The following is a 16517-nucleotide window of genomic DNA, read 5'->3' as shown; positions in this document are numbered from 1 at the left end:
ATCACTAGAAAATATTAGAATAATTATTGTAAATATTTGAAAATTTTTAATGTAATTAGCATTTTTAATTTTTTCACAATGATAACGATATAACATCTATCTAAAGTTGGACTCCTAGAACTCAGAAGACTTTTTTTTTAACAGCAAGATAATATTAAACATAACAAACCATACAACCAAAGCGAGTAACAAATAATACTTGTTACTTAACTCTAAAATACTTGAATTTGAACTGTTATAACTCTAAAAGTACGAAAGTAATTTTGATAAAAAAATAAGAAAACTTCGTTTTTGAATAATGAAAGTTAAAAGAAAATGTTTACTTTTAAACTAATTTTTCTCTCAAATAATCTAAAACGAATATTATAGCTTGCAAGTCATGACAGAAATCTAAACTGCCTTGGAAACGCTTTAAACCAAAATATTTGGTTTCAAATGTATACCTTTTTCATGTCAATTTAAAAACCCAAAAACGAACACGACTTGCAATCTACGTCAACCGGAACACGACTAGAATTGACTTGAGACCAAACAATCTGCTAGAATCAATCTTTAAATAGACAAGCATGTAAAACTTTTAGCCTGTTGCAATCATATACTAGTCAAATCCCAAAGGTACAAATTAACATCATCAAAAAAAGACCCATAAGAATGTTTACAGCCTTCAAAGAGTGTATAGTGCTTAATAAAATTCTTCAGGGTCGAAATTGTAAAACTAGATATCAGATTTTGTAGACAGGAGTGATCTCCAAAAGATGAAAGCATTTCCTCATCACTACTGCAGTTGCCTCACACAACAATAATCTGCTCGTCTCCTCGGCAGACCCAACAACCTGCCCGATGTTATAAACGTCAACAAAAACCATAGTTGACTGTTGATAAGTCAAATACATTTTATGAAATAATTTATACATACCTGGCACTTGGAGTAGAAGCTTGTGAACTTCTCAGATAAATCATAGAGGTATTCACATAGGACATTTGGTAACAGATTTGTGCAAGCCTCTTCAACAACCTGAAAAACAAAATAGGATGCCTGACCGTTAATAAAATGTTGACCATTTTGACCCGTTACCCAACCCACCCAAAGAAAAAAAGATGCTTTGAACAACGGTTTTTTCTTTGCAAAATTGTATTTACCTCGGGAAACTGGAGCAAATGTAATCCCAGCTTGCGTTCTTCATCTTTCTCCAATTTTACTTGTGCTGCCTGTCACAAGCAAATAAATTCAGTCGTAAATTTAATGTCCATTATCCGACTCAATATTCCAAAGTTAAAAATTAAAATAGATGAACTATTAAAATGAAATAAATGAACAATTAAAATGGAACTCTTACCCTTTTCAGTTCCTCGATGTCTTTACCCGATTTTCTTATAATTGAGCATATTCGAGCATGTGCATACAGCAGATATACGGCAGTATTTCCCTATTTATCAAAGAATATAAGCAGCTCAAAAACAAGAATGGTGCACATAGATTTGAAGAAGGTATATATGTTCTTTAAGTTAATATATGATGACATTTTATCACAAGTTGATTTAAACAAAACTGAAATGAGAAAAGATCATGAGACATACTTTATCATTAAGCATCTGATCAAAATTGAATGTGTAATTGGTCAATCTGTTATTCTTCAGGTCTGCATACCTGTTAAGAATATAATTAGTCAAACAACAAAAGAATAGGCGAACCGATTACAGTATCCAAGCAGATCAAAAGTCCAAACAAAGTATTTCAATTGACTAAAACCATCTAAATCATTTTATTAACAATAACGATAATTATCTATGATAAAGCATGAGAATCTTACTTTACAGCACCATATCCAACTGCCTCAGCAGTTTGCTCAAGCTCCTCAGGAGTCCACTCAGCAGCCTTACCTATTAAAATTGATAGATAACTAAAGTAGTTAACCCATCTTATTCATTAATTAGTCCTAAAAATAAGCCAAAATATGGTTTATACCTCTCTCCACAAGAGCTGCTTTACAACGAGTTTTAGCTTCATCAAGCAAATCAACCAACTTAACTACTTCAGTACTACGAGTTCTAAATCTCCTTCCATCATCACCAAGAACAAGACCAAACCCTACATGACTTGTTTTAGGGTATGCGTTCTCATCAGCGGGTAGCCACCCTGCCCGTTTAGCAGCCTGCAAAAGAGAACTCAGTTCCATACAAATTCAATTCTATTTTTACAATAACTATTTCATATAAAAGTGACTTACAGTGAAAAACATTTCAAAGTGTTCTCTCTGGCCTACATCAGTCACATATATTATCCACTCAGCTTTTTCCTCATTAAGACGATACCTACGTACAACATGAAATTTTGATTAAATAGTGAACAAAAGGACAAACCTTATTTAAGAAAACTAACCAGAGAGCTGCGAGATCTGTTGAAGCATAGTTGAAACCTCCATCTCTCTTGACAACTATAAGAGGTATCTTTTTTCCTTCAATAAAGATCACCTGAGCTCCTTCACTTTCTTCAATTAATCCCTGTTTCCTGAGAAGATCTAGGGTTCCAGGAATGTAGGGATTATAGAAGCTTTCACCCTGAAAACAATAATATCAAAACAATAACACATAAATTCATAAGTAATTCATAAGTATATATATGTGCCTACTTTATATCAAGAAAAGAAATAAAAATACCTTTTCTTCCAAGTGCACCCCTAAACGCTGATAAACCTTTTCAAAACCCTTTCGACTTATCTCACAGATTTGTGCCCAGGCCTTTCTGTACTTTTCCTCCCCACCCTATTTCAAAGTTCATAAAAGTACATATAAGAAAGGATACACCATCTATACACTGAATTATCTAAGAATATTTCTTAATGGTTGTGGGCCACAAGGCTAGCTAATTCACCTGGAGACTGACTACCGCCTGTTGGGCTCTTTCTTTGAATGCAGCATCACTGTCAAAACGTTGTTTTGAAGCCTTGTAAAACACCTATCAAAATGTTTATTGTACATGTTATATTGATATCAATTAAAAGTGTAGTTGAAACAAAAAGTTAACAAAGTAAGAAGCCATCACATGGAAACCATATAAAATCAAAATTTATAAGTGTTGTATGTTCAAAGCAAACTATCTTACCTCAAGTTCTCCAATATCCTGATCATTAACTTTCCCATCAGGGAACTTTTCAAATAGGAACTCAATCAACATTCCAAACTGCAAAAAGTAGTAACATAATAAAATGTAAATGTGTATATTATCTATTTACACAAAGAATAAAAATAACATATATGTGTAATACCACATGCTTTTTAGTTCCCACAATATTGATATACAAGATTTAAAATAACAAATATTCACATACCTGAGTGCCCCAATCCCCAACGTGGTTTCTGCGAAGCACTTCAACCTTAGAATACTCAAGCATGCGGGCTAGCGTATCTCCAATGATAGTTGACCTTAAATGACCCACATGCATTTCCTTAGCAATGTTAGGTGATGAAAAATCGACTATTGCTCTTTTGACAGAGAGCTTTGGTGCCCATGTGTCTATACCATCAGTTAACATCTTCTGGATGCTCTGCAGAAAAAAAACAATAGCAAAATTGAAGTAAACAAAAATTTAGATCAAGATTGTAATGCAAGTTTGAAAAAGTCAAAAATACATACCTTAGCTATCCATTGTGTTGATAACTTAACATTTATAAAGCCCGGACCAGCTAAAGAGCATGATTCTATCATGTCAGATGCTGGAAGATTACGCATGATTGCCTACATATTACAAAAATCATATATAGCTGTTGTTAGAATAAAAAACAACTCTATAAAATCAGCATACATGACTATTCACTTTCACCAAAAAACAGTATTACCTGTCCAACAGGTTGTGGACCTTTAAATTCTGTACCCTTGCCTTTTATTTTAGACCATAAGCTCATGGCATTGTTGCTGTTACATAAACGAAAGTTTATGAATTAGTACCCAACATTCTAAAAAAAGCAATCAATACAAATGACAATGCAGCCAAAATTACAAATATTATATATAAGTTATAACTTATACCATTGGTAATCACCAGCTTCCTTTCTGGAGCATGGAGCAATTAAAGGCGCCACTTCTGGCTCGCTAGGGACAGTAACTTTTAGTGATACTTCAAATACCTTTGCTAATTGTTCTTTAAGGCTCCCGGTGTTATCTTCCTGAAATACAAAAGTATCATCAACATCTTTGCTGTGTGAGCTTATAAAATATAATATACGTATTATGTAGTTCCAAATTTTAGGCCAATGTATTTATTCCTCTTGTGTATTTCAAAAACTAGCTTCGATTTTCGATACACATACAAGATGACATGAGCATGATAATGTGTAAAGTCATAAAACAATTGCTTACAGCTGTATCTGCCATGGTTGATGCGGAATGCACACACTTGACTGGAAACTTTCTTCTATATGCTTCTTTCAGTATATCTGTCTAGTTTCACAGGAACAAAAATATAAGAACTTCACATTACAATTATGCAAATTAGTCAAACATAACAATAACTAAACAAGTATCACGTAATTCACTATCCATGACGCAAGACATATGTTTAGTTTATTCATCATACCACGAACTTCGCAGCCATGTGTGTAAACTAACCAAGCCGCTTGCAAGCTACTCAAGTTCAGCTCGCAAAAAAAGCTTGATTCGAGCCAAGCTTAAACGAGCTCAATCCGGCTCACGATCCTATCGCTTACACAATTTTTATTTAATTAACAGCTATTATACATAAAATCATGTTATAAATAACTAAATAATATAAATTATGTTATACACGAAGTTAAAATTAATAAAATCAGTAATAAATAGTAAGCGGGCTGAGTCAGAGCCAGAGCTTGAAGAACTACTAACGAGCCGAGCTCGAAACGATCTTAACTCGTTTACACCGCTAATGTTTTGTGTTTGAATTGAGCATTAATTAAGAAGTGACTGACAGCACAGTGAAATGCTAACAATGATAGCTTAAATCGCAAGCTATGTGACTCCAATTGCAAACAAAACTAAAAGTGATTCATTAAAACTAACGAAATGACAACAAAACAAGCAACAATAACAGAGCCTACGTTCACCGGTTTCAAGCAGTAAGCTCGAACAGTGATAGCGTAAATCGCAAGCTATGTGACTCCAATTACAAGCAACAGCTGCTCAAATTGAGTGATTAACTGAAACTAATTTACCGTATAAAACCTAGGGTTATAAACTTATAATAACTTATAAGCAAACTAATTTGCTGGAATTAGTATGTAATTACACTAATAAAAACACGCTGTAGTAATGAATTAAGATAATAGAAATGACGTGAAAGAGTACAGACGGCGGAGAAGAGTTTGAACTTACGATTCCGGCACGGCGGACGTGGTGGGCGGAGAAGAGATAAGCGAGGTGAGGAGGTAAACAACGATTTTTCGATTAAAAACATTGGGGCCTTAGCTAGGGTTTTAATTTTCATATTACTTTTTTTAAAACAGTAGTGGGTTACAGTTATGGTACCTGTAGTATTACTAACTGCCATTTTCAGTTCTTTTAAGTTTGAGGGGGTGTTTGTGACCTTTTTTATTAAACGGTAAACTTTTATAAACAAACCAACACCAAGCGAACAGCAAAAACACTTTTGTGTGAGCTTTTAGTTTTGTTTATTTGTTTTTTGAAAATTAAAATACACTTTTAATTTAAAAGCTCCATTTTGAAGCTTTTGGAAGAGCTTTACTAAACACTTTGTTTCTTTTCAACAAACAAATAGTAAATAGTAGTGGGTTACGTATGTTTGGTATGAGGTAATGGAATGGACGAGGAAATAGATCATTATTATTCAATTGAGATGTTTGGTTACCATGTGGGGATGGAATGAATTATTATTTTGTGTTGTTTGATGGGCTAGAAAAAGTCTAAATAAAAAAATGTAGTGAGCGTCGGTGGTGGTGGGCGGCGAGCGGGAATGGTGGTGGCGGTGGCGATGGTAGGAAGCTGGGAGCGATGGGTGGATAGGTGGTGGCGGGCGGCAATGGTGGTGGTGGTGAGAGGGCAACGGATGGTGGTGGTGGAAGAGGTGATATAATGTGAAAGAGTGAAAAAAAAATCAAGGTGATAGATGAAATGAATTTGGGGCGTTTTAGGAATAATGGAATGAACATGGTAAAAGGTGATTCCATTCCAATTACCAACCAAAAACTTTTTTTTCATTCCCTCATAAGTATCCATTTCATTTCATCTCTCATCCCTGCATGTCAAAATGTTACGTTAATGGTTGATAATTGGAATGAAATAACCCTTTTTACCATATTTCATTTTCAAAAAAACACCGCACGTTAATTTCATCCACCCATTTTTTTTATTCTTACATCACCAACAACCAACATTCTCGCTTGTCGCCCACTACCGCCCACCATCACCATTATATGCAAACAACGTGATAAGTACTACACGAAACCATTATAATAAACCTGATTTACACCCGATGCTCCAAAAATTATCCATGTTGCCAAATTTGGGACCAAGATTCTTTAATAAACCTTTTCTACCAAGATTGTTATAGATGAATACAATTTAAAATTTGAATGCGCGAACCACTAGTAGGCTCCATGTAATTGATTAGCGTACTCTCTATAAATTTGTTCATTTTGGTTCTTGACTTTGGCTCACAATCCATGATTTGGAAGACGAAACTAAAACTTAAAGAAGATGAGCGAAGATGAGTGAGATCATTTGGTTGGGGGGGGGGGGGGGGGGGGGGGGGTCTCTAGAGTATCCTGAAAGTCCACCAATCATACAGTGCACCTCATGTTTACTCATCGACTAATCTAAACTACCCTAGAAACCTATTTTTGGTGGTGTCACTCATCTTACAAATGCCATAAACCATTTTAATATCATCTATCTCCTCTCCACACCTACCTCTCTCTCTCTCTCTCCTTTTTTGTTTGGTTGATAGTTACCAATTCAACATCTTTCAAACCCTAACTGAATTGGTAAGAGTGGTGTAGCCGAAGTTTAAATACTAATCAGGTGAGCAGACCCAAAGGGTGCCTCTACCCCCTTTAGTGTTTGTTGTTTTAGTATTTAGTACGTAAATTGATTTAAATTAAAGCATTGCTTCTTAATAAAGAACTTTTATATCCAAATTGCAAGCCCAATACAAAACATTTAGTTCAAAGTACACTTTAGCATAAGCTTAATCATTACCCCATTGGCCCATATGTCTTTTCGGGACATCTAAGCTAAAAAATCTGAAAGCAAGACACTCTAAAAGAAACTGCACAAAGGGGTTCAATTCGAACAAACAAGTCTATTCTAGGACTAGAGAAACCTGCCTAGTAATCTAATCGATAATTAACATTAGACTCACTTTCCAGGTATAGTCTTTACCATAGACTAGGTCCAGATCGGTTTTAGCGGCTTAGACCCGTTTTATCACCCCTACCGATGATAGAGTTGTGACCAAAATTAGTATTCATTGAGTGTACTGAGTTGGAAGATGAAAGCTATGGACTAGGGAATAAAAGTAGTGGTTTTGGGGTAAATTATCTGGTTAAGGGCGTTGTTCACAACGTAGTAAACTAATCCAAAGGTAGTAAAAAGTTAGGTTTATGTTTACTAATGGTTGCCTTTTGCCATGCCACGACTAAATTTTATCGAGAAGAGAGATCTTCTTGTATTGCAAGATTTGGGGTGATTGTTAGACGAATCTTGCATAAGTATAGAGGGTTATTTATCATACTTACAAAGCTAGAGGTTTTTTGAGTTAGTTTTTATCCTAGTTTTATTCAAATAAGATTTCTAGATTGCTAGGGTTATATATGTCAATACACGAGATCTTGAGTCACAATAGTTTTTCAAAGTACAGGTTTATTGATTGGTGCTCATCCACAAACTAGTTAAGTGTTGTGTTACTTGCGTGAGCTTCCTACTAGTATATAGTTAAAGACATTATCTGTTATAATAACTATATATATTAAAATTTCAAGATTGATGTATTATTGGCGAATAATAAATGATACTAACTATGACTATATATGATATATCTGCATGGCTGCTATATATACAAATTTATGTCTAGGACATAATAAGTTGCAGTCGTTCAAAAAAGAAGGATGTAAACTATCCCACATTTACGAGTCGTATTCTTGTTTTAGGACTCGAAAATATTAATCGAGTTGAATTGCAAAAGAGAGATCAGATTTTGTAGACAGGAGTAATCCCCAGAAGATGAAAGCATTTCCTCATCACCACTGCAGTTGCCTCACACAACAATAATCTGCTCGTCTCCTCCGCAGACCCAACAACCTGCCCAACATTATCAATGTCAACAATAACCATAGTTGACTTTTGTGAAGTCAAATACATTTTATAAAATAATTTGACAAAACATATAAGTATTTAATTATTTGGATAACCAAACAATTGCATACGATTAAGCGTAAGTATACACACCTGGCGCTCGGAGTAGAAACTTGTAAACTTCTCAGATAAATCATATAGGTATTCACACAGCACATTTGGTAACAAATTTGTGCAAGCCTCTTCCACAACCTAAATAATAAAATGGCTTTTAGCACATTAGGTAAGAAGTTACTTGTTACCCGACCAGATAAAACAAAGAGCAAAAAACATGCTTTGAAAAACAGTTTCTTCTTTGCAAATTGTATTTACCTCGGGAAACTGAAGCAGATGTAATCCCAGCTTGCGTTCTTCATCTTTCTCCAATTTTATTTGTCTCTCCTGTCACAAACAATGAAACTCGATCGTAAATTCAATGCGAAGTTAAAACAAATTAAAAAAAAAAACAAAAAAGTTGTGACTTACCTTTTTCAACTCCTCTATGTCTTTACCCGATTTTCTTATAATTGAACATATTCGAGCATGTGCATAGAGCAGATATACAGCAGTATTTCCCTATTTATCAAAGAATAAAGATCACGGACTTGCTCATGAAATTTAAAATAGTATTTTAAGAGTTTTTTATCACGCATGTGCCCCATGATATATGATGACATTGAATTACAAGTTGATGGTCTAAACAGAATTGAAATGAGAGAAAATCATTAGACATACTTTACCATTAAGCATCTGATCATAATTGAATGTGTAATTGGTCAATCTGTTATTCTTCAGGTCTGCATACCTGTTAAGAATAAAATCAGTCAAACAACAAATAGAACAAACAAACCAATTACAGTATTCAAACATTAGTTTTAATGCTTTTTGCCTAGAATAGATCGTTTTGGCTTGTAATTTGTCTCCAAAAGGTCAAAAGGAAAAAAACTGTAAAACTTACATTAAATGGCAGCAGGTCAAATGGATTAGTCAAGCAAGTCAAAAGTCACCCAAAGTGTTTCAAATGACTAAAAACCTCCTAAATCATTTATTTGAATGAAATACACTAGTTTTAACTATGCAGCTTATAATCTTATTTAACATTTTAATAATTCATACTATTAAAATAAAAAATAAATAAATAAAAAGTGATGACTGCTCCAACCAACCCGGTTCGTTTTGTGTAGACCCTTTTTAAAAAAACGCCCCAAAATCCGGTACACGGCCACTTGACCCACCAATTTGTCACCTCTACCAAAATTATCAACTTCATTTACGAAACTTGAAAGTGCAGTTGCGCAAATAGTCAAATACTTATAAACCTCATTCTGAAAAGAGATACATAAAAAAATGCTGAGGCAACATGAAATTTTGTGGTACTGCGGTAGTTTTTAATATCCAAAATGATGTTGAATCAACTTAAGCAAATACAAAAGTGGCATATTTTGTAACAACCCACAGATATTTTTCAATTTTCAATACTATATTTGACCAAAAAGTGGTGGTAACAAAGAGTGGGGAATTAGTTTATCTACATGTCTGTTTAAGAAATTTAAAAAATTTATTAAAGGAAGTCCATAATAAAAAAATATAAAAATAAAAAAACTACTAAATTTATTGGTATAAGTAGCATTAGTATAACCATAACTATTTATTATAAAGCATGAGAATCTTACTTAACAGCACCATATCCAATTGCTTAAGCGGTTTGCTCAAGCTCCTCAGGAGTCCACTCAGCAGCCTTACCTAACATAATTAAAAAATTAAAATTGAAGTACTTAACCCATCTTATTTGTGATTTATTCTAAAAATAAGCCAAAATATGATTGTACCACGCTCCACAAGAGTTGCTTTACAGCGAATTTTAGCTTCATCAAGCAAATCAACCAGCTTAACTACTTCAGTATTACGAGTTCTAAATCTCTTTCCATCGTCACCAAGAACAAGACCGAATCCTACATGATTTGTTTTGGGGTATAAGTTCTCATCAGTCGGTAACCACCCTGCCCGTTTAGCAGCCTGAAAACAATTGTTTAGTTCCATTAATATCCAACTTAGATTTTATATAAAAAGGTTGTGTAAAGTAACTTACGGTGAAAAACATTTCAAAGTGCTCTCTCTGGCCTACATCAGTCAGGTATATTATCCACTCACCTTTTTCCTCATTAAGACGGTACCTGCATATTAAAAAGAATATACAGAACAATATAACTGATGTTAGAATAAAACCTACTCTATACATTCAACATACATGACAGTTCACTTTAAAAAAGAAAACAGTATTACCTGTCCAACAGGTTTTGAACCTCCAAATTCTGTACCCTTGTCTTTTATTTTAGACCATAAGCTCAAAGCATTGTTACTGTTACATAAACGAAACTATACGCATTAGTACCCAACATTCTGTAAATAAGCAATCAACACAAATGACGATGCATCCAAAGCTACTAATATTATCTAGAAAGCGACAAGCCTGAGAAGTAATAACGTATAGTCGTTTACCACTGGTAATCACCAGATTCCTTTCGGGAGCATGGAGCAATTAAAGGCACCATGTCTGGCTCGCTAGGGACAGTAACTTTGAGTGAGACCTCAAATACCTTTGCTAATTGTTCTTTAAGGCTCCCGGTATTATCTTCCTGAAATACAAAACCATCATCAACATCTTTGCTATGTAAACTTATGAGTATAATATACATATTATGTAGTTCCAATCTTTAAGCCTTTGTAGTTCTTCCTCTTGTGTATTTCAAAAACTAGTTTCGACTTTCGATACACATACAAGACGAAATGTGCCGATGTGCATGATAATGTGTAAGTTAAAAGAGATGCTTACAGCTGCATCTGACATGGTTGATGATGACTGGAAACTTTCTTCTATATGCTTCTTTCGGAATATCTGTCAAGTTTTGCAGTAAACAAAAATATAAATTACTTCACGTTACAATTACGCAAAATCGCAAATAGAGCAATCAAATTTCATTCACTCGATGAATTACAAAATTGCTAAACTGACTGGAAACTTGAAAAGTAAATAACAATCTGCTTGTTTTAAGTCGAAACACGCACACATGTAAATATATATATACACACACACACTATACACATCTCACCAAGCTACCAATCACTACGCATAATCGCATACTCCAAATTCATCAAATGTTACATCTACTAAACGAATATAGTGTTATTCAAAATCCAAAAGGCAATATGTATGTATGTACGTTTAGTTTGTTCATCATATAGTTAACTATTCAATTAAAATACAGAACAGAGCCTATTTTTAAGCAGCAAACTCCAACAATGATAGCTTAAATCCAAGCTATCTGACTCCAGTTGATTTAATTAACTATTTTTCACTCTAAAAACTAGCTTACAAGCAAACTACTGAATAATAATAATAATAATTATTGAGTCACATATGATATCTGATTGTCAAATTCATCTACGTACAAATTTTAATTTGTATGAACCCTTACCCTGTGGAAATCGCAAGCGAGTAGACGAAAGCAGATGCGGTGGTTTTCTTTAAAAGTAAACTAATTTATTATAAAACTTAGGTTTACCGTGAATAAATAACTTAATGATAAACCCAATAACTAATGGCCCGGATAAAATTAAACACGATAATATTTTGCATCGCTCGTCAATTTGAACCGGTCCTGACCCATAGCTCGGGTTCAAGAATTAACTCCAACGATAACTTTAAAAAAAACAAAATCCACGGTCCGACACCAAAATAGCAACCTCCAAAGTAGGAGAGAAGCCACCAACAAAAAGCAAAAGAAAGAAACTACATGAACGAAAATTTACACAACTTCGACTAATCTATTTGCCTATTTTTAGACATGTTCTTGTACCATATAAAACCGATCGACTTTACGTCTCCAATCAACTATTCTATCTCAAACTCTTTTACATCAAACACTTTCTCATTTCTCGTCTTTCAAATTCTCTAACAAGCAACAATCACAATCCCATAAAAAACCTCATTCTCAACTTCGTCAAGCTCAATATACCTATCGAGCTTGGATGTACCACGTTTATTTATTAGTTTAATATGTGGATTTGTTTTTACTCATTGAAATGTGAATTAGAGAGTTTTTGTTTTCAACTTTAAATTAGTACATATATTCGAAATTGTAGGTTATATCAAGGGAATTGTAATTTTTGAGTGTAATGAAATGTATAGAGATCGAATTTATGATCTAAAATTTTTTTTTATGTTAAATCTATTCGAGTATCCAATATTTCATATATTGGGAAAAAAAATTAATGTAACTATTTTGATATATTTCCCAAATAAAAGTGGCCTGTAACATCCCAAATTTCGAATAATAGTAATAATGAATATTGACTTGTTATGACGGAAAAGTTTACTTGAGTTAATAAATAAATAGTAAAATGGTAAAAGGGAACCGGTAACGGGGCCTTACAAGTTGGTATCAGAGCAAAGTTCGAGAGATTTAAGCATCCTACATGCTTAGACTCGGACAGATAATGGGATTTAAGTAAGAAAAGAAAGAAGATGTCAGCACAAGAATGTCATGTGTCGCTCAAGCAAGCTCAGTAAAGGTAAATGGTATGGTTAATAGATGTTAATGTTAGCTTAATTGCTAAAGGAATGATATGTGGACGTTAGGGATATGATTAATTAATTGTTTTTATTGACTAACCGTTTAAAGTAGAACCAACACAAATAGATTCATAAGGGGAAGTGTATAGGACACGGAAAGTAACGTGATCAGCTAATCACATCTGGCCACTGTTATTACCTGTTAGCCTTACTATCCTTATACTAAATAGTTCCATGAGTGACGACGTTTGTGTTTTCCCTTCCAGAATACGATGGCTGGATCTAGAGCAGTTGTTGGGACAGGAGGCCGCACGGGACGTCGTGGCAGGCCTCGTCGTGTCCAACAACCTTCGGTAGAAACAGCTTCCAACACTTAAGAAGAATGAAGCGCAGCTGGGGGAAACCTTAACGACAATGAAGGGATTCAGCTAGATCCCTTAATCCAAGCAGCTATTGTCCAGGTAGTAGCCACTGCTGTAAAGAACATGAATCCGGAGAGGTCTGCTGGAGACCGTGAAAGAACTGCTGAAAGGACGGAAGGAGGTGGTAGGAAAGATGGTGAAGGAAAGAGGGAGGCTTCGAGTGTGGTGAGGTCTGTGAAGGTTGATGATAGGAAGAGGGGCCGAGGCGGTTGCAACTATAAGTCCTTTAAGGGTTGTGACCCGCCGAAGCTGACTGGTTTGGGAGACGCAATCGCTACCCTTCAATGGATAACCGCCATGGATAAAATTATCCGCATTAGCGAGTGTCGTCCCGATCAAGTTGTTGGTTATGCCACCCAATCTTTCGAAGAGGAGGCGATGTATTGGTGGGAAAATGTGGAGCAGAGGAAGACTCGGGACGAGATTAAGGCTATGAAGTGGGAGGATCTGAAGGAGTTAGTGATGAAGAGGTTTTGTGCTGACGTCGAGGTTGAGAGGGCGGAGATGAAGTTTCTGAACCTGAAAGCCGGAACGATGACACATCGTGAGTATACCACCGAGTTCAACCGAATGTCTAGGTTGGTACCCGATATGGTTAACACTGAGGCTAAGAGGATCAAGTGTTATGTGAGGGGATTGCCACAGAAAGTCCGTATACTAGTCCGGGCAAGTAAACCTGCTACCTTTGACTCTGATGTCAAACTCGCAGAGATGGTTTATGCAGACCTGGATGCGGATGATGTAGTGGTGGAAGACGAGAAGAAAGAGAAGAAATGGGTCGCTTCTGTTAAACGACCCGGTACCCAAATGTGGAACCCTAAGAACAAGCATCCTAGAGTTTGGGGGAACACGACGTGCAAGACTTGTGGCAAAGCACATAGTGGTGAGTGCAGGTGGGGTAAGGGTTCAGATGTTTGTTATAAGTGTGGGAAGAGTCATGCTGGTGAATGCAAGTTTGGTACGAATGCCTGCTACAAGTGCGGAAAAGTGGGACATTACGCTCCCGATTGTACTGCAAAGTCCGCATGTTACAAATGCAGTAAGACGGGTCACTTTGCAAAGGAATGTACTGAGGGTGAAGTTGGAGGAAGTGGGAAGAAGGATATTGAACAAGCTAGGCCAAGAACCAGGGCCTACATGCTGACTCAGGAACAAGCCAAGCAGATTCCAGATGTTGTCACAGGTACGTTTCTAGTAAACGGTATATCCGCTTCAGTATTATTTGATTCAGGTGCGAACAAAAGTTTCGTAGCCACGCCATTTACTATATTAGCTAAAATGAAATGTTGTCGAGTGTCTAAAACTTGTATAGTAGAAACCGCTAGTGACACTTTGATTAAAATAATGAAAATGGTTAAGGACGCTAAGATAGAGTTAGAGGGACACGAGTTCCCTGTTACTTTGTATGTTATGACCTTAGGAGGGTTCGATGTAGTTTTGGGAATGGATTGGCTGTCTGAGTACGAAGCTCAGATAGTGTGTAAGAGTAGGATAATAAGGTTAAATTCCCTGGATGGTAGTGTGGTGACGGTGTATGGTGATAAGGAAAGTTGTGGGCTTAATGTCATTTCGATGATAAAAGCCGATGGTTTGTTAAGACGATGGTGCGGTGCGTACCTGGCGTATGTTGTCAACGCTACGGCCGAGACAAAAGAAATGAAAGATGTTCCCATCGTGTGCGACTACCCAGAAGTATTCCCAGAGGATCTTCCGGGGCTGCCACCGGAGCGAGAGATAGAATTCCAGATAGATTCAGTACCAGGAGCCCAACCCGTCGCGAAAGCGCCTTACCGCCTAGCACCTTCCGAGATGAAAGAATTAATGTCCCAACTGCAAGAACTCCTCGACAAAGGTTTTATATGACCAAGTGTTTCCCTGTGGGGCGCACCAGTGTTATTCGTGAAGAAGAAGGATGGGAGTATGAGAATGTGCATAGACTATCGCGATTTGAACAAGCTTACGATAAAGTATAGATATCCTTTGCCAAGAATTGATGATCTGTTCGACCAACTGCAAGGTTCAAGTTGGTTCTCACGAATAGATCTCAGATCAGGCTATCATCAACTAAAGGTGAAGGAGGCAGACATCCCTAAGACGGCGTTCCGAACGCGGTATAGACACTACGAGTTCCTCGTAATGTCGTTCGGTCTAACAAATGCTCCCGCAACATTTATGGACATGATGAATAGAGTGTGTCGGCCAATGTTGGATAAGTCAGTTATTGTTTTCATCGACGATATATTGATTTATTCAAAGAGCGAGTCTGATCATGCTGAGCATCTGAAAGAGGTATTGGAGACTCTGAAGAAAGAGAAGTTGTATGCTAAGTTTTCGAAATGCGCGCTCTGGTTACGAGAAGTGCAATTTCTAGGCGTGATTAATCCTGAAGGGATTACCGTCGACCCAGCTAAGATTGAAGCGATAACTAATTGGAAGACTCCACAGAATCCAACTGATATACGAAGCTTCTTAGGGTTAGCTGGCTACTACAGGAGATTCATCGAATGTTTCTCCAAGATAGTCGCACCGTTGACCGGTATGACCCGAAAGTCGGTAGTATTCAGTTGGGGAAAGTTTCAAGAAGAAGCGTTTGAAGAGTTAAAGAAGAGACTCACGCAAGCTCCAATCCTTGCTTTACCCGATGGTGACGAGGATTTGGTTGTTTGTGCAGATGCCTCGCATCAAGGGTTAGGTTGCGTGTTGATGCAACGAGGAAAAGTAATAGCTTATGCATCCAGACAGTTGAAAGTTCACGAGAGTACTTATCCGACGCATGATTTAGAACTAGCAGTTGTAGTGCATGCTCTTAAGATATGGAGGCATTATCTGTACGGTACGAAGTGTACCATCTACACAGATTTTAAGAGTTAAAGTACTTCCTCGAACAGAAGGAATTAAACATGAGACAGAGAAGATGGTTGGAGTTGATTAAAGACTATGACTGCGACATTAAATACTATCCTGGTAAAGCTAACGTGGTCGCTGACGCGCTAAGCCGTAAGAATGAGGAAGTCATTGCAACAGTGAAGTCATACCAGTTGATCATGAACTCAAGTCTTTTTGAAGAAATCATTAAGGTACAGTCAGAGGTGTTAGTAGACGAAAAGTTAGTAAATAAAGAAAGAATTTATGGCCAACAAGACGAGTTGATGGAAAACACTCATGGTGTTAAGACTAGGTTCGACCGTATGTGGATCCCATG

The 16517-nt window shown here is 36.3% G+C and overlaps 1 protein-coding gene and 1 pseudogene across 2 annotated transcripts; both read right to left on the bottom strand.

The window, feature by feature from the left end:
* Positions 1 to 567: 567 nt before the first annotated feature.
* On the bottom strand, positions 568 to 5444 carry LOC143635235 (arginine--tRNA ligase, cytoplasmic-like). The gene is made up of 18 exons (XM_077103111.1): positions 5345 to 5444; positions 4358 to 4434; positions 4028 to 4164; positions 3838 to 3913; positions 3635 to 3736; positions 3330 to 3545; positions 3104 to 3181; positions 2873 to 2956; positions 2659 to 2763; positions 2381 to 2559; positions 2229 to 2313; positions 1967 to 2153; positions 1812 to 1881; positions 1579 to 1648; positions 1338 to 1427; positions 1141 to 1209; positions 917 to 1015; positions 568 to 833 (listed from the first exon to the last, which is right to left on the bottom strand). The coding sequence occupies exons 1-18, from the start codon at positions 5424 to 5426 to the stop codon at positions 723 to 725; spliced, it is 1917 nt and encodes a 638-aa protein (XP_076959226.1). The 5' UTR covers positions 5427 to 5444; the 3' UTR covers positions 568 to 722.
* A 2538-nt stretch (positions 5445 to 7982) lies between these two features.
* LOC143635210 (arginine--tRNA ligase, chloroplastic/mitochondrial-like) lies at positions 7983 to 10570 on the bottom strand (annotated as a pseudogene). The gene is made up of 9 exons (XR_013154013.1): positions 10551 to 10570; positions 10410 to 10494; positions 10150 to 10336; positions 9994 to 10063; positions 9056 to 9125; positions 8807 to 8896; positions 8654 to 8722; positions 8435 to 8533; positions 7983 to 8287 (listed from the first exon to the last, which is right to left on the bottom strand). The product of XR_013154013.1 is annotated as an arginine--tRNA ligase, chloroplastic/mitochondrial-like (transcript).
* Between the last annotated feature and the right edge of the window lie 5947 nt (positions 10571 to 16517).

The sequence above is a fragment of the Bidens hawaiensis genome, unplaced genomic scaffold (genome assembly GCF_021521415.1).
Source record: "Bidens hawaiensis isolate Kalapana, Puna unplaced genomic scaffold, B.hawaiensis_p1.1 tig00007413_1, whole genome shotgun sequence".
Lineage (NCBI taxonomy): Eukaryota > Viridiplantae > Streptophyta > Magnoliopsida > Asterales > Asteraceae > Bidens > Bidens hawaiensis.
The sequence above is the reverse complement of the archived record's forward strand: the minus strand, read 5'-3'. Positions and strand labels throughout refer to the sequence as shown.